This window comes from Plectropomus leopardus, chromosome 7 (assembly GCF_026936395.1).
Source record: "Plectropomus leopardus strain MGB_pleo_1.0 chromosome 7, ASM2693639v1, whole genome shotgun sequence".
Lineage (NCBI taxonomy): Eukaryota > Metazoa > Chordata > Actinopteri > Perciformes > Serranidae > Plectropomus > Plectropomus leopardus.
The window spans coordinates 31,318,361-31,336,619 of NC_142182.1; the positions used below are offsets into that span (position 1 = coordinate 31,318,361).

The 18,259-nt window shown below is 40.3% G+C and overlaps 1 protein-coding gene and 1 long non-coding RNA gene across 5 annotated transcripts in view; one reads left to right on the forward strand and one right to left on the reverse strand.

The window, feature by feature from the left end:
- Window positions 1-6,880: 6,880 nt before the first annotated feature.
- Window positions 6,881-18,259, reverse strand: part of ano3 (anoctamin 3) — a 56,446-nt gene continuing 45,067 nt past the window's right edge. For all 4 annotated transcript variants that reach the window (XM_042495388.2, XM_088080490.1, XM_042495387.2 and 1 more), the window contains exons 14-25: window positions 17,482-17,564; window positions 17,202-17,342; window positions 16,702-16,866; window positions 16,459-16,495; window positions 16,242-16,353; window positions 15,877-15,934; window positions 15,509-15,606; window positions 15,073-15,227; window positions 14,785-14,937; window positions 13,051-13,201; window positions 12,787-12,967; window positions 6,881-12,267 (exon numbers count right to left, since the gene is read on the reverse strand). In XM_042495388.2, the coding sequence (XP_042351322.2) occupies window positions 12,085-12,267; window positions 12,787-12,967; window positions 13,051-13,201; window positions 14,785-14,937; window positions 15,073-15,227; window positions 15,509-15,606; window positions 15,877-15,934; window positions 16,242-16,353; window positions 16,459-16,495; window positions 16,702-16,866; window positions 17,202-17,342; window positions 17,482-17,564 (1,517 nt within the window). In that variant the 3' untranslated portion in view covers window positions 6,881-12,084. The remainder of the gene's footprint in view (window positions 12,268-12,786; window positions 12,968-13,050; window positions 13,202-14,784; window positions 14,938-15,072; window positions 15,228-15,508; window positions 15,607-15,876; window positions 15,935-16,241; window positions 16,354-16,458; window positions 16,496-16,701; window positions 16,867-17,201; window positions 17,343-17,481; window positions 17,565-18,259) is intronic.
- On the forward strand, window positions 12,021-15,216 carry LOC148189229 (uncharacterized). Its single transcript, XR_015777085.1, has 3 exons — window positions 12,021-12,177; window positions 14,727-15,003; window positions 15,083-15,216. It is a non-coding gene; the product is annotated as an uncharacterized LOC148189229 (long non-coding RNA).

Below are 18,259 nucleotides of genomic sequence, written 5' to 3' on the forward strand. Positions count from 1 at the left end.
GTGTATTTGTTTGTGTGTGTGTGTGTGTGTGTGTGTGTGTGTGTGTGTGGAGGCCTGAAGGCTGCAGTTTGGACAGATGCCTTTCACATGGTGCTAATGTGTTTCCTTACAGTGCTGATCAGAGGGAGCAGGAGGGTCGAGGGCCTGCAGGCTGTGTGGGAGGCTGCACAGACAGGCGGCTGACTCACAGTGAACTTTAATGACCCCACTTCAATTCAGACAAGTCATAAGTCGGTTATTAGCGGTGAGGCAAGGTTTATTTATGCTGCCCCTTATTAAAATACGCTCCTAGTGGAATCTGAGAAACCAGAGAGCTCAAACCTCAGCACAATCTTGCTTTAATTTGAATAATTTACTTTAATTTTTATAATAAAATCTACAAAGTGACAGTCACTCGTGCTGATGGTGGCTGTAAATTTCGGAGAATATTCACTATAAACCCTGTCTGGAAATTTTCTGTTCAGTGACGCTTTTTCAAAGTATTTTAGGTGAGTAAAACTTAATATAATTGTATCTTTTTGATGAAGTGTCACTTATCATCAAAGTGTAAATTTTGGAAGACTGGATGTCATGTCAGTGTGCCCTTAGGTTTTGCTGTGATATATTCAAGAGATGTGTCTGTTTTGTCAAATAAGTAATAACACAGCGGCACTTTTCAATGTCAACTTACACCAAAAAAAAACTCAACACATTTTGGCATTAATCCCTGTGTTTGAGGGCAAATTGTTAAGTAGTGCATTGTGTTATCCTTGTAAACAAGTTGACAAATCACTTCATATAAAGATATTTCCAGAGCAGCTGCAGTGGACACTGATTACCAAAGATACAACTATCAAAAGCATCAAATGTAAATATGTTTTCACATGATCTTAATTCCAAACCATTTCCAGTATTTCCAATTTCATACTTTTTCCAGGAATTTCATGATGTAATGTATTGTAATTTTATTTAGATAGGGACAGTGCACAATAAAACATTACCCTTATATAAAACATGAGATCTGCATATAATGATCTGATCACCCCTCTTGTTTGCAATCAACTGGTCTTTTAATTTTTTCATGGCAAATATTTTGACACAGCGCGTCATGGATCCCGTCTAAACACAGATGAAGATCATCAGCATTACATTCTACAATTGACAGGTACTTTGCGGTAATTGAGGTACTTCATAATGATGAGTTAACATTGCCTTATATTAGACTGAATTGGGGGGGGGGGGGGTTCAAAAGCAAAAGTTAACGCAAAAAAAAGTTTGGCAATTTCTACTCTAAACTCATTTTTCCACACTAATCTTCAACACTTACAAGGAGAAAAAGTTTGTTGTTTTTCAAAAACCTCAACAGACCAACAAACAACCACAAGACATATCATTGTGTGCTTCTTCCAACTGCTACAGTATTTTAATCTCTGTCACAGTATTTTTTTCTTCCTACACACATACAACTCAGCTGTATGGTGACACTTTCAGAAGCCCACACACTCACCATTGTTTAAAAGCAATAGGGTGGGAAACCTTGTGGAGAGTGGGAGCACTACAAACAGACACACTGGAAATGAACCCACTGAAGGTTACAGACGTAAATTCAATTGTAAATTAGAGTTTCCATAATGCCTCTGCTAGTGTTATAAGATAGAGGAATACTGATGACAAATTACTCTCTCTGCTCTCAACCTTGACACTGACTATGTGAGACAGTGTGTGTGTTGGACCCCAATCTACAGTATGTTTAATTCAGATAAAATAGATGTTAGGTCTCCAGCAGAGGAAAATTGCTGTGCAGCAGTTGCAATGTAAAGTGGGAAGAGTGAAAGTACAAAGAGTGCAAATATAAAAAGCCTATGTGCAAATAAGGAGAAAATCCAAAATAAAGACAATTTAAAACAGCCCATGATTCAGAAATGCAGCTTGCACCACGCCTAGACCCACTAACTATAAATATATACAGAACTGTCTAATATAATAAAATCAGAAATACATATCAAATGCATCACATGCATGTTAATACTTTAAGAGGATAGTTGTGTTTGTTCTTCCCTTTTTGGGAATATGTCCCTCAGCGTGCTTATTCTGCTCATCACACGGTTCTGTGTTATGTTGTTTGCTCTAAGGACAAATTCTTTCTGTGCAAAATGTGCAGCCTTTTCCACATCTGTTGACATTAGGCATTCTGTTGTTGTTTATCTAATGACTTTCAGTTCCCTGGCTCAAGTTTCCAGGTTCTTGGGACTGTTTGTGGTTTCCTGTTGATTTCTACACAATTTGACATTTAAAGTAAGGATGCTGACGACCAAACGAACCAGTTAACGATGCACTGTTAATCTCAGAATTGTAGCTTTTAGTTTCAGTGACCTTACAATAGCGACCTAACAACTGTATGATTTTCTCCAACGCTGCCAACACCTGCACTAACAAACATTTTATGTAAACAGTAAGCCTGCTAAATGCTATTTACAGATTAATCTCCAGTGCAAAGCCCAAACGTGTGCTGAGGTGGCCACACAGATGCAAAATATCAAATACTTACATGTGAGGACAAGATGATGGATTAACTTGCAGGTGTGTATTTGGACTGATTGCATTACACATCGGTCGAGAAACTGGATGATAAAATGCAAAAAATAAAATGTTAAAAATAAAATGTTAATGGAAAAGGCACAGATGCACATAAATTAAATATATGTTACATAGCGGTAATTGCTTGATCTTTCCTCAGATTTCCACTCTAATATACACCTGCAAACACATCTATTCATTACACTGCAACAACAACTAACAATAACAATGACTTAATTAGTTTTATAAGTGGATCGTGTCTGGTTTGTGCAGAATTAATTAAACTGACTCTGCTCAGTTACATCCTGCAGGAGATGTGAGAGCAGGTTAACCCGGTGAACAGGTGTCAGTACTTTTTATCCAACCAGCTCTGCAAAGTAATTCAAGTCCGCTTCTCAATGCAGGAGGCTTTGCTCGGGTCAACTCATCTGCCACTCTTATTACTCATGCTTCACATCAGAATCTCACCCCTCTTTCACCTATTTCACCACCATGTCTGCTGCACTGCTATCCTCACCAGCTGCTGTGCAAAATGCATTACACAAAAAAAATCATTAGAATTTTAACACATTTTTATGCTTGGAATTCATCCGTCTATGAAAACTGATTTTCCTGCACTGTGTTAAGTTAAATAACTCTAAATGTGCTGTCAGTTCAAATGCTTACAACTCATCTTGGATGGACTTCATAAGAGCCGGTGGACTCAAATCTTCTGAATTGATGAGAAATATGCTGACAGTTAGTGAACAGGGGTGCCTTTTTTAAAGCGTAACAACTTAATGAGACTTGACAAGAGATCTGTTGGCAGCTCTGTAAGACTGCACTTATGCACAGCAGTGCTTAGAGCAAAAGGTCTGTGAACATGCCAATGTGAACATGCTGATATTAAAGTCCATGTAAAGTTAATTCAGAGATTTATTTCAAAACTCCTCAGAAATGTTGGAAATTGATTGTTGAAAACATATAAAAGTCTCATTTCTCTAAAGCACAGGATTTTGGAGTTAGACTGTAATGTTTACTGTCTCAATGAGGTCACGTCTGGCTCCAATAAAAAAAACACAAGATCACCATAATGATGAACTTTAGGCTTCAAAATGGAAGCCAACAAAGCAATGGGTGCGGCACTGCAATTATGTCCATTTTTGTGTGTGTGTGTGTGTGTGCTAACATGCTACACATAAATACAGCTGAGGCTCAAATGGGAATGTCATCATGTTTGCAGGCATTTTATCATAAACCAAAGTTTTGGCCAACTTAAAATTTTAACTGATGGTAGCGTTCAATGTAAAGTCAGCAGATCACCAAAATTACTTACTGTGGGCAAGAGTACTCGAGTACTGGCTTTGGCTGATTAATCACATTTTTATTCGCTTTTTAAGAGAAAACATATACATACATATAGACCTATATATAAAAAAATATAAACGTCTAGTGACCAGTTTTTGGATGCAAAGTGGTGATGTAAGCAGCAAATAACATTTTTCAGTCAGACATCGTTTGATCTTAAGTTACAGGCAGAATGGTGAGTAGGCATAAGAGTGATGTTTGGAAGTAATTTGACAAAATAAACTTTATTCATGTACATTAATCTTGGTATTATAACTAGTCTCTACAGTCTGTGGAGCACAGAAAGGTCGAATAATATGATTGTTCTTTTTGGATCTTATTCTTACTTTTTTATTTTATTTCATTTTTTTACAAGTACTTAGGAATTTAAATAGTAATTTGAAACAAGTACGTGAATATGGAAATTGCCAACAATGTCTTTTAAGTCTAAACATCACATGTCAACTTCATGGTGGTGTAGATGAAAAGCGTATAGATGGGTTCAACTTCTGGGAATCACAATGTCATGACAGTCCATCTAATAAATCTTTCATTCATTAAACATATTTTATCATATGTGTTTATGAAAACAGATTTTTTTTGCATCCCTATAAGAAATCCAAGTCAATGCATTCTTTAAGCAGTGAACACTCTCCTCTGATGTTAAAAACAGTTTCCTGCAGCAGCCGCAGTAGCTGTTGATTTGTGGATGCCAGTGTGTTGACTCCTTTGTCCCCTGCTGGTCATCCTTGGCTCCCTATCCTGTTTACGCCTTGAAGATTTATGGCCACAGTCTCCGTGGGCGCACTGATTACCTCCCTAACCTGCGCTGTAAATCTGCGCTGCGCTGTACGAAAAACATCAGTCAGGTGGAGGTGCCTGCAGAGACTGAGCACTAATGCCTGCAGAGAGAGTGGTTAACATAACTGATACATGAAGCTGCGGCTGGAATTTCGTCTCTGGAAAACTGCTCTGCTCAAAATGTGAATAATGCTGCTTCTGTTTTAATGGTAGACAGAGCCACAGGTTTAAGTGTGGTGCCCTGCAGAAAAACCCCCGACTGCTGCAGCTTTGTGCCACAGAGCTGGAGAATAAATTTTGCGTTAAACCAGAGCATCTTTCTTTTAGCCAGCGGATATTGTGGCTGCTTCCCTCCCTGGTTTTCCCAACAACCAGATTTTTTAAAATGCAAAGGTTCCCTGTGAATTTTTTTTTTTAACCACTTACAGCATTAACATATTTTTTAGTTGTGACTCCCTGTTTAGTTTGTGCCTCTTTCAATTTACTGTAACTCTGCAGCTTTTCCTCTGAATGGAAAAATAAAAAAATATAAAGTTTATAAATAAATGCATTTGCACATATAGTACATATTGCTGTTAATGTGTCTGTAGTCTAATTTAAGCAGGCTTTTGACTTTTACTTGTAATAAAGTATTTTTAAATTGTTGTATTGCTACTTTTGCTTAAGAGCTTTGAGTTGATCTCTATAAATAGATGCATAACTGCAGAATCTGCAGGCGCCCAGATGAGATGTAATCTAAAGTGTTCTGGTTTCCATTTGTAGTCAGTTTTTAGTTCAAGCAGTATTGACCAATCATGTGTGAATGGTAAACAGTCCATGTGGCGAGGCAGAACAATCTTGGATGTTCTCTTATCGGCTGTTGTCTAACAACAGCATTCATATGCAGAGATTTGTTTAAAGAGTATAGCCTAAATGACCAGTACATAAAGCAGAAATCTTGGCTAGGATATCTGCTGGCTACACCGGATCAGCCCTGAATATTGGCCCAAGAAGCTTAGCTACAGCAGACCAAAAGCCGATGGGTTTGAGCACTTTTTCCACTAGTGGAGAAGGTGGCAGCTCAGCTCAGTCGCCTGAAGAAAACCTGTATGTATGTACGTTTCTGCATACCGCACATACATTACATTTGTATGTTTCCCATGTGTCATATCAACATTTCTAAAGTGATGTAGTTGTGGTTACATGTACATGAGCTGAGCCGTCATCTGGAGACCACTGTTTGTGACCAGCAAACAACAAATAATGGTTGTTCTTTAGCAAGACATTGCTGTATTTTCGGTGCAATCGTGCCACCAAAACATGACATTTTAAGCCAAAACATTATCTTTTCCTAACCATAAAGAAATGTTTTTTGTGCCTAAATACCCACAGCGTTGTTGAAAGATACAGAAACCTAAAGTTTTAACATATTCACCACATAACATACACACATATCTGTGGTTTGCACAAATATTCAATTCAAATTCAGTCCAAAGCAACATTTATTTTCTGCAATTTTAGTTGCTTGTTTATGTTTCATCTTCATTATTATTTTTGTTTGCATAAACTTTGCCTACATACAATTCTTCAGCATCTCCTTACAAGTTTTCCAGGACCTCACAACATCTGCTGCCCTTCATATGGAATGACAGCGCTACAAGATGGAAATGATATTTTCGCCATGGGCCCAACAGTGGCGAGAATGTGAAACCACAGCTTTTAAGGCCAGTATGAAACATCTGTTGGTCAAAGGGGTAAAAGGAAATATCTCGGGGTGACAGTAAGAAAGAACACGGGAAATAATAAAAGTATTAAAACATTGAACATCGGAGCTCAAAGTAAACCATTTCTCCCAGAGTGTTTAGATTCCATGACATGAGTGGAAAAGCAGTTAGAAGTGAAAGCTGAGCAGCAGTGACAGTAAATGCTCATAATGTTGTGGGAAAATCCGACATTACTCAAATGGTGGGTTTGTGATAGAAACGCAGTCTTTTTAACAATATGTTACATGACGCTCTTTGGCAAGAAGATTTGTGGTTTGTGATAATAGCGAGGGGGAAAAAAAGAGAGGACAATCTCAGCTCTCTGCTGCGCTCTGGTTTGTTCCGTAAGCACATTTCGTTAAACTGGTACAGTCATGAAGATGATATCAGGCAGGGCCCGGAGGCTGTTTGTCTGTTGTTTATGTCATAACAGTAACACAAATGAAGAGAGCAGATTTGATTTAAAAGATACAATCCATGATTTATTACAGAAAAAAGTGATATCCAAATTATTTTTATGTTACACTATTTTTATACATTTCAATGTTTTTACATGTAAACAGGAACAAAGTAAACAATGTTATTGATACACTTTATGTCACGACTGATACCACCCTATTGTACAGTTAAATCTATGGTCTAACGTCACTGTGCTTCCACGTCAAGTACACCACTTGCTCAAGCACAATCCTATTAGGAGGCATAGCATAGAACAGAAAGCTTAATCCCCCCTAGACTGCTATATTTTCAGGGATGTGCAAGGTCATGCCATTATTACTTATTATGCAACACCCATATTGTGCTATTGCCAACAGTGGAAGGCGTGAGGGCAGCCTGTCAACCACTGTGCAGCATTTGTGTTAGTGAGACTATGAACCGATGCTCTCAGAGAGGAGAGAAGAACAGGAGAATGAGAAGTAGCAGGGTAAGTCAAACATCCAAGGTCAGGTTTATCATAAAATTACCCCAATCCCATTAGGTTAAACACTTCAGCTTTTACAGGTTAACCTCTTTCACTCCATGTTATCCTCAGCTCACAGCACTGCGTTTCAGAAGCTGTATTTAATATTTTCTCCTCTTTACCTTCCACAGCAGAAAATTGGTTCTATGGGTACCAGTGACTCAGAATTGCCCACTTTGTGCTATATGATAGCAGTTTGGGGCCAAAAACATGCCATTTTTCTCATGCAGCACAAATGTATTATTTACCCTGGTGCATTTGAATATTTCCACTTACTGGGGTTTCTAAACAGACTTGGAATAACATGAATCAGGGATGACTGAAAAGCTGAGACTCTTGTGGATCAATGAGTAGGAATTTTTCTGTGGTGTTCCACATGAGTCTTGGTGTTTTAAGCTGGTAATTTGGAGAGATTGATGACCACTTTTATCAATTATCGGGGGGTAAAAAAAAATGCTTATATTTCACACCGAATCCTTGTAACAAATAGTATCAACCCAAAAATTGCTGCATCAAATTGTGAGACAAAACAGAGCATGGGAATGGCCATCATAAACTTCCATCAAAATGTTCTAAGCCCCTATGAACTGTAAAGTTTTAGTTTGAATAGGCGCCATGCTTATGACATATTTATGACTAGATAAACCCGACACACAGTTCAACACTGCATTTCAAAATAATTTCTAGGTTCCCAGCTTTTAGTTGATGTATCCCACTTCTATCTGGCATAGATACTGTTGACCTGATATCTCCCCCTAAAGAACCCTCGTCCTCCATAAAACGGACAATTGGTCTTTGGTAGGGACGGGTGGAGTGGAAGAGGTTAATTCCGAGTTGAGTGTTAAAACAGAGCAAGTCTGAGGATGTTTAGTTTTATCAGCCGCTCCATCAAATTTACTACTGGCCAGATTATATAAATAAGTCTGGATGCCAAGCTTTTATTTAGAAAATACTCTTGTAGTTGAAAATTCTGACACATCATGAAACATAATATTCTTGTCTGAACCTTCAAAAAGGACCAACACTGGAAAAAGGGAGGTGATATGTGTAAGACGCCGTTAACAACTCTACAGAAGTTAGCCTTGCTGAAAGCAGGTGTTAGATCATGCATACCCCACAGTACAAATGTACCAGAACATTTACATCAGCTTCAAATTCAAATTCAAGGATAACAACATGCATAGATTTTCAATGTTCACATAGCAGGGAAGAGATTCTGAAAACCTGGAGGAGTTTTCTAAGTGTTGGGATGAGATTTCAAAACAAATGTCTCTCTCTCTCATGAATGAAATGAACATGATCAATGGACTGAACACTGTGGCCTGAAAACACCTCAGAGCCCCGTCTCCATGTATACAAATACAAACATGCATAAACAGAGATTTTTTTAAAAGCCTTTTAAGTTGCAGATGTTTTAAAACTCAAGTTACCGTTTATTTGTGTTGACATGTGAAACAAAGCAGTTGCTCGTTATGTAAGACTAGGGCCATGTTAATGAGGAAAAAAGTTAGGTTTCAAGAATAAAGTCATAATATTACGAGAATAAAGTCGTAATTTTGAGATGAAACTTGTAATATTATGAGAATAAAGTCATAGTTTTACAAGGAGAAAAATTAAAAGTTTATGAGAATAAACTCATAATATTACAAGAATTAAGTTGTAATTTTACGGGAAAAAAGTCATAATTTTATAAGAGTACTGTCATAATATCACCAGAATAAAGTTGTAATTTTATATTTTAAAAAAAATGTCTTTTTACGAGAATTTTACGAGAAGGGGGATATTATTCCATGAAAATATAAGTATTGCTGGCAAACGATAAAACAGGCGAGAGCACAGACAGCCTCCTTGGTGTCAGGCCGTGCCACTCACAGCCAACAGGTAATGCTGCCTGTGCTCTCGCCTCTTTTATACTTCACTGACAAAAGGAGCCATTGCTGCACTAAATGTTTTTGCTCCACTTCAGCATCTGTAGCTTGAATACCATCAGAAACAACAGTTTTCCAGTTTCCCCCTGTACAAGTGTAGCACCCCCTTCAGTGGTTAGACTTTGGGCTATGGTTCTGGTTCAATTTAAGTAGGGGGAAACACACATCAACATGGTGAGTCTCTCACACAGCACGGGTTGAAAGAGCACATAGTGGGACACTTTCCAGAGGGGGATTGTTGTTGATGAGGAGAGAAAGGAAAAGTGAAGCATGACCAGATTATTATTTTGTTTAAATGACCTCCTTCTTTCTTATATCAACTGGAAATATAAATTGATGAGATTTCGAGTATATGTTTTGTAAAAGCTAATATCAGTGCATACTTTACAACCTTTGCGACAAGGGGAGACTCCTGAAGTAAGCTAATGCCGACAAGCATTGGGAGTCATTTTTGTGTTCTAGTGTGGACATTTTTTTTTTATTATTATTTTTTTTAAAAAGTTTGTGCGGACAGAATTATTTCTTTAAATGAAGGGTAAAATATCTGTTTTCAAAAAATTCTTGTATACATGTAGACAGGGCCTCAAAAAACAACTTGCATCATAAGCCTATGTCCACATTAAACTTTGTTACTGAATCTCATGATTTCTGATCGGCTCTTATATATTTACTGTGATTATGCAAAGGAAGTCCAACATGCTTCAAACAGTGAGTGCGCATTATAGTCATGCAAAATGCACTGCAGTGCAAAAATATATATATATTAAAAAGCAGGACACCTTTTGATTGCATCTTAGAAAATATATAACATTCAGAGGACACCTGAGAAATGTGGATGTTACCTTTGTTCTTTTGAGGGCGAAAATTGGTGAACTCATCCAGATAGCACAAAAAAAAGTATAAAAACATTACATACATCATAAAATGTATATACAAAAAACAACAAAATGAATATAAGTTTTTCAGTGTTGTGCAGTGCATTCAGGGTAGTAATATTCTTTATCTTCAGTTATTTACTAAATCTTATTTTCCATCATATGACCTGAACTGGAGCTTCTGAGCCAAAGCTCTAATCATTTACAAAACACAAACCCCCTCCATTCACACCACAACTCTCCATCTCAACATGAGTAAAACAGGAAATGATTATGTTAATGACTCAGCCTCACAGATGGATGCGTCGCTCATGCTGCCTGTTTTCCTGAGTTTCCAAAAAAACGCTCTGCTCCATGACATTAGAACTGACCACAATAAAAGGTCATGACTCTGCACTGAACAAATTTCACGGTTTCACATTAGTAAAAGGTCGAGGAGCAGCCGAAACTGCGCCTGACCATGTGCTTCGCAGAGGACTAGAACTGAAGTGTGTTGGTTGTGAGTGAGGAACAGTGGATGGATGTTCTTTGCAAGTTGAACATCCAAAGCCACAGGTATGTCTAAGACGGGATTCCAAGTTTCAACCACGCTTCAGGGCTTCCAACAACAAATGAAAAACAGGCTGCGAGCGCAGAACGGAAGAGCAGATTTGCGGCTCCTGCATGCAAGCCTATACATTGTTCATGATGGGAGTCACATTACAACGTATACCATGTTTCAGAGCCATTAGCAGAGACCCGAGTAGGTACTGTGGTGTGACTCACATCCAAAGCAAATCCTTACAGGAGAGTTCAGAGAGTTTACAGAAGATCACACAACAGAACGACGAGAGAGAATATTTCTTGCACTTGAAAGAAAGCACGTGCAGCACAAACAGGCACACGTGATGTTGGTGACACAACTGTGGTGCGCACAACTGTAGGCACAATCAAATCGCACTAAGTTCACATTTCCTCGACTCAGGACAGTCAAGCTCAGCAGTAGCGTGGACAGGGATTAACACTCAGCTCACACCGAGGAGTACAGACACACAGGAACCAGGCATCAAGACAGGGACTTTGTCTATCAAAAAAGGTACAAAACAATATTACCATGCACTTTATATCATGTCATAGAGAATTCTTTGTCAAATGAATGGATGTCCACATCCTCCACAATGAGTGCCGTTGTTTTTGTTATTTTTTTCTTTGCAGTTTACGAAATGGCCGCAAATATTACTCAGCATGCTTCATGTGCGATATACAGTCGCTTTGCAGGAACAGTGTCTGTTGTATTTGGTAGCCACATCACCAGAATCTCTTTTGCAACAAGGACGCTAGAGCCGCAGGAGCTCTGTCACATATAACCGGCAGAGCGGTGGCTCTGTTGATGCTCACAAAGAAAAAAAAAAAACAAACAGGGCCATGCTGCGAGCTGCACCAAACAGAGTCGAAGTGGAGTGCTAGCTGCCACACAGAGAGAGTGCAGGATGGGTGCCAAAAAGTGAGCAGTGGTGATCTGCAGCCCTTGATCTGCATAGTAAACATTACAATTGCACAGGTCTCCCCAGTGAAGCCATGACACAGCACAGACCCAAGGGCAACCTGCTGGATGAAGCCTGGTGAGGAGGCGGAGCGGGGCGGGGTGGCCGGGGAGAGGGTCAGAGCCAAAAGCCAAGAGCAGCGCCAACACTGGACGTGGAACAGATGGCGAGGGAGTGGTTGGGGTCACAGCCTGAAGCCAGACAGGTTTTGGGGGAGGATCCGGTTACTGAAGAGGGTGTCTTTGGTGTACAGAATCAGCCGAGTAAAGCTAGACTCTCAAAGCTAAAAATACATAAATAAGCAGGCAGGGGGGAGGTTGTGCCTGTGAGTTGAGGGCTGCGCCGTGTGTAGTGGAGACAAGGGGGTAAAAGCTAAGGCCACTCGTGGTGATAACGCCGTCCGTTCTTCTTCCTCTCCTTCTGCAGGTGCTCCAGTTCTGCTTCATACATCATCTCCTGCATCAGGTACTTTTCCCTCCTCATGCGATCGCACAGATCCTTCGGCATGTCCGGAATGAGGTATGCTATGAAGGACTTGATCCCGTACACCAGGTGCTGAGGGGAGCATTAATCATTTATGAGTTACCTTCCATAGAGCTTACACGCTTTAGCTGCCAGTGTTTACATGCAAAGGTTAACACTGTGTGCACCACAACAGAGAATTTTATGTTCCCTGTAATGTTTTATAGATGTGTGTTATGCCAGTTTTTCTCACTGTACAAATCATTGCACAAGGAGGCAGCGCTGTCAGGGGAAAATCTTAACTTTTCATGGGAAAAAGAATTAACATGGTGCATTTTTTTCTAGCTGGAGCACCATATAATCCAGCAATTTTCTGTGGGTTTTTTGGTGACAATTCCTAAACCTACTGAAGCAGCAATATTCAATTTAAGCATTAAAATCACCACAGTTGGACTTGTGAGGTTTCCACTGAACAATAAAGGCAACATAAATTATTTAAAGTAAGAAAAATAGTACATCTAAAAAACATTCTGTAGTTTCAGACTTAAGAAAACATGCAGTGATTTAGCTGCTTGTCTTGCTGTTAAATGAAAAAAAGAAATGCTGACAGACCTCAAAGACAATGATGAAGGCCAGCCTGGCAGCCAAGACGTGCCAGAACTGCAGGGTGAATTCATACGGCACAGTGCTCCAGGGCGGCGCTCTGTAGTCTCTGTACCTGCAGTATCTGACTGGACTGGTGTTCTCCATCTCAAACACAGACAGGCTGCTGTTCATGTAGCCTCGCAAACACCTGAAGGAGGAGAGGAGAAGCTATCAGTCCCAAACACGAGCCACTCTGCCTGATATATCTACAGCTTACACATAAGTGCTTACTCATCCTCAAGGCGGTGTCCCTTGTTGACACATGGGCCATATTTGAAGGCGTAAACAAAGCGGGGGATGTAGTCTGAGGTGATGGCGATGACGAAGGCGTTGGTGATGACTGCCAGCACGCCGATTCCTTCAAGAATCCCATGCCAGATACCTGACAGCCAGCCCAGAGCAGAACATAAAGAAGACAGTCAGAAAAAAATATTGATAAAGCTGCATGACTTCATCTACAAGACAATGTAATTAAGCTTCATGAAGCAGAAGCTTATGATGAACAACAAAGTGAAATTCTGCCCTCCATTTACTTTACTTAAGGTAAAGGAGCTGTATGCAACCATCTGTAATTTATAATCTGGGCCGGAATTGTTTGCACACAGCTCTTAAAATGGAGGTTGTTGAGTCGGTGGCGAGCAGCTAATGCTGCTAACAGCACAAACAATGCTAACAGCAACAGTGCTAACGGCAACAGTGCTGACTTAACCAGGGGGGAATCAGATGTAGGGCTCAAAAGCACACCAAGATGGGGTGATGTACTGTTTGCTGCAATAATTGTGTTTTTCTGTGCTCACAGGGTGTGCTCATGTGTAGGGAAGAAATTCTTTGTAACATAGGTCAACATGTTACAGGATTGACCTGATTCTCCTGCTGCAATTAGCCGTCCAAAGTTAAACTATCCCCAGCTTTTAGTGTGGCTGCAATTCACTGCTGAATCAAACAGCCAAAGCTCGCTGAGCTTGGAGAGGCCCCTGCAGCTTTTACATAGGCAGCGCAAGGCAGCTTCACTACTGCTTCATGGTTTTTTTTCGCATAAGGTGGCAAATAGCTAGTCAGTGTGATGCATATTTTTTTTCCACAAGGTTCTTTCAGACTTTCCCAAGTACAACCAAGTGTGTTCCACAAAAACAACGAAAAAAAAAAATATATATATATATCTGTATATAATGTGCATGTGCTGCCAGGCCAGCTACCACAACAAAGAACAGAGAAGCTCAGATAACAAGAAACAGAAGAAACATGACCGCATTTTCTGCTCAGAACAACATCACTCCACAATATCTGTACACAGCAAATAGTGGTTTGCTGCTATATTAATTCTCTGAATGAAGCAACTTTAATATTTTTTCAGAATGAGTTTCAACAGCCTCCAGAGGTGCTGTACAACATACTGTTTATATAAACGCGTAAAAGCCATATACTGTAACCAAGCAATTTGTTAACTGTCAAAATACAGCCTGTTTTCTTGGCTGCACTGGAGTTAAGACTTCTGCTGACAGTGGAGAAAAATCATCTCTCTGCTTGTTCTGCATTAGATTTTTCTCTGTATTATCAGTAGATTTTGGCTTAAACCTATAAAGAAGCTTTTCTTTTTGATTCTGTGCGACTGAAGCATCATGCGTTCATTACAGCTAAAGATTTCTAAATGTTTCAGGGTGGATTCCTCCTTTAATTACAGGGCAACGGGCCACAAGAAGCATTTGGCCATATATTATACTGCAGTTCGAGGGTGTCGTTTGTAATCATATGGGGAGATGGGATGGTGGGAGGCGAGGTGCAGCATATGGCAGTACAGAAGAAAAGGATATGTGAACATACGTATCTATCCCCATAGGATGGAAAATGTTTGGTACCCACAATGTTGCACTGTTGGCAATATGTGTCTGTGATCTAAAATACAACAGATGCTGTTGGTGAGACACAGAGCGGAGGTGTGTGGGGGCGGTCAGAGATCACACTGACCTATGTCAGTGGCTCGGGCAGGCATGGGTCTCCTCCACTGAGTGACAAACTTGTAGGCGTCAAGGCGAATCTCAATGATGTTGTTGAGCAGAGCGAGGAGCGGAGCCAGCGGGAATGCAGCCACAAAGATGGTGGTGAAGCCAAACTGGAGAACTGCAGAGGGAAGAACCGTTTGGATGAACTTCAGAAGACGTCTGTCTCAACTTTGGCACCAACAAGGTACATACTCTGAATTTTTCCCCTTGCTATCAGTCAGATATAACACTCAAAGAGAGTCTGATGTTTTACCCATTTCAAGGTATTCGTCTACCAGTCCATGGGCGTTCATTGGCTGCAGATTCCAGTCTTTGTCCCACTGTGGAAGCTGGGCTTTATTCTCTACATTCTGCCCTCCACCACCTCCTTTCTTCATCTTCCTACGAGACCACCAGTTCTGCAGCAAACTGAAAACGTAGCAAGTAGCTAACTGTCAACTCAAAGCAATTATTTCTGACAATTCACTGAGCGCTGCTGGAGCCCTGTTACTAAGCCCCACACGAGCGGATTTGACGCGTTACAGTGGGAGAAAAGCCTTTTCATATGCTAATGAGCTAAAGGACAAAAAAATGACACAAATTACACAAGGTTAGTAAACTGCCAATCACTTCAATTTACAGCAATAAGGATAAAATGTTGCATTCCTCGTTAAGAAAGTACCACGTGATTACAATGAAATATTACTTACGGATAACCGAGCTCCATGAAGTTGTTCCAGATTTGTTTGAAGAACATGATGACTCCCATTTGCAGGCACAGATCTATCAAACAGCCACTCGGGTGACACTGAGAGAAATATATTGAAATAAAACTGTAACATCCATATTTCAGGGCCTGTACTTGAAAGCCATGATTAAATCCTGGGGCACACTTTATCCCATTCTGTTTTTTGACAATTAAAAATCAAAATCCCAGTAATTATGTGGGAGATTAATGGGTTCATGTAGTAATATGCATGCAGATCATTAGAAAGATAAATTACATGATGATTCTAAATATATCTGAAAACAGCAGGCAATAATCAGCGCATTTATGGTGATGTCTAATTGCACTCACCTCCTCCAGTCTCCATCGGTTAAAGAGTTTATTGTATTTTCCAGGCCTGCCAGCAAACCTGAACAGATTAAGATTGGCAACATTAGCTCTGAAATTCAATCAGAGGAGAACTAATGAAGTCTGAGCAGGAAACAAAAGACACTTAAAGGTGCTAATTGTGTCCAATAAACCACGGCTTGGTTAGATTTCTAGTCAAGGCGGTTGTTGTAAATGTTAAAAACATGGTGACCAAAAATAATGATACAGTGAAAAGGGAGTCTTGGTAGATGTCATGACATGGGAGTTTGAAATGAAACATCTTTGCACAATTGGCTCATTAAATTCACTGTAAACATGAACTGCAGAGTTTGTGGCAGCCAGCCTACCTTCCCAGAAAGAAAGCGATGTAAAATGTGGAGCTGTTTAAATTTACAAACTGGAACAGGAACATCTTCAGAGAAAAGCTGTTCTCCCACTCAGACTCTGTGCGTGGGTGCTCTGAGGGGGGGGGGGCAGAGGTTATTTGGGGTGGACAAGGGAGAAAATCAACACTTGCAAAACATCTGGCATACACTTCTGAAGGTATAAATAGACATTGCTTACCTAAATTGGTCAGCAGATACGCCACTTTTTCATACACCTGACAAGATGACAGCACTCGTAAGCATCAACACGGAAAAGGTTGAGGAGGATCATATAAAAGAGAACCAAAGAGAAAAAAAACAAAGAGTCTATGTGGCTGTGGATGTGAGGTTTCCTGGAACATAGTTCTAAGTAAATGTTACATTAAACTTTGGTTGGACAGGAAATGTAAACGTGCCAGATGACGCTTGTCCAGACACTTACCACGTTGAGAGACATGATGATCATGAAGTTGATGCAGACGCCGGTGCCAGAGGTGGCAAACTGCCAGTTCTTCTTCACAAAGTACCAGCCGAAGGAGGCAAACTTCTCCATCGCGATGAGACGGAAAACCACCACAGCAAAAACGGCTGTCAGGACGAGGGAAATCTTAGCGGAGATGATGGAGGGAGGGAAGCAGAGAGGAGGGGATACGATGAGCACCTCAGTTTAGGTTGCTTAAACTTATCTTACCATGAATCTATAGATTAAGAAGCAACCATTCAGGTAAGCAAACTCATCACTCAAATGTAATGTGCAAAGAGGAGAAATTAGGCCATCACAAAGATCACATTTAGTTCCTCCTAATGCACTTTTTGTCCAGCAGGGGGAGATGTAATGCCACAGCATAATAAATGCTCCAAAGGTGGCACATTAAATAACTGTGATCTCACTGTGAGCCTGAATCCCAAAAGAGGAGATTATTCAAAGATCAAAGGTTTTACCATGAAAAATATTCCGGACACAGACACCATGAGCCGGCTGAGTTTGTCTGAGAAGGGCTGGAAAGGCTCGGGCTTGCCAGAGATAGGGTTGACTCTCTCCACCCTGGAGTACTTGGCTTCAAACTGAGGCCTCAGCTCCTCCTGATTCACAAAACACAATCCAGCGTGAGCTATTGAACTGTGTCGTCTTTTCATATCATGTAAGCGGTGTCAGATTTACAAGACGTGCTAAATTGTGGTGGAATCAAATGATCTATTTTTGAGGATATTGCTGACATACCTCTTCCTCCTCCCAATCGATGAGATCCCAGTCATAAGTCAGTTCTGCCCTCCTCCTTTTCCAGAACTCCAGGAATACTGTGGCTGCAGAAGCATCAGGAATCAATTACATTATTGACTGACTTTTGATAGGAAGCACACAGTGTGATTGATAATCAGGAGCCTGCCATTCACAATGCAAACACCACACTGCGGACAGATATCCTGAGTGAAACGCAGGCTGCAGTGATGTGCACGGGCCATTATTAAAACTGATTACAGCCATCAGTTCACAGACTGCTTTCGTTTCTGTAGAGGAGTTCAGGGAAAGTGGCAACAGCAAATAGGCTTTACTTGTACAATATTTCACCCCCAAGTCTTGTCTTTGTCAGGCGAGATCCACCCTGTGTTGAAAGACTTCAAAAGTGAAGCTTTCAGTGGGCAGAACTCACTCTGGAGGCATTGTTTCCTTTGTGTTGGACTCTATTGTGACTTGAGCTGCACATAACACACGAAATGATGTGGATAATCTTTTTCTGTCAAGACTCTGCATGTATTCTGGCTTATTACATCTACATAACACAAAAAAAAAGCTTTTAAAAAAGCTGAATGGAACACACGCTTCAGAATCAATATTTATGTGGTTCAATATACCGTATGTGGAAAAGTTTGTCATTGAAGCATTAGTGCAGAGACAGAGACAGGCAGGCCGCGGAGTCAGTGGAAAAAAAAGAAACTACAATCACGTATGATCTATGATAGACAGCACAGTGTAACACTACACCACTGATTCAGCTGTT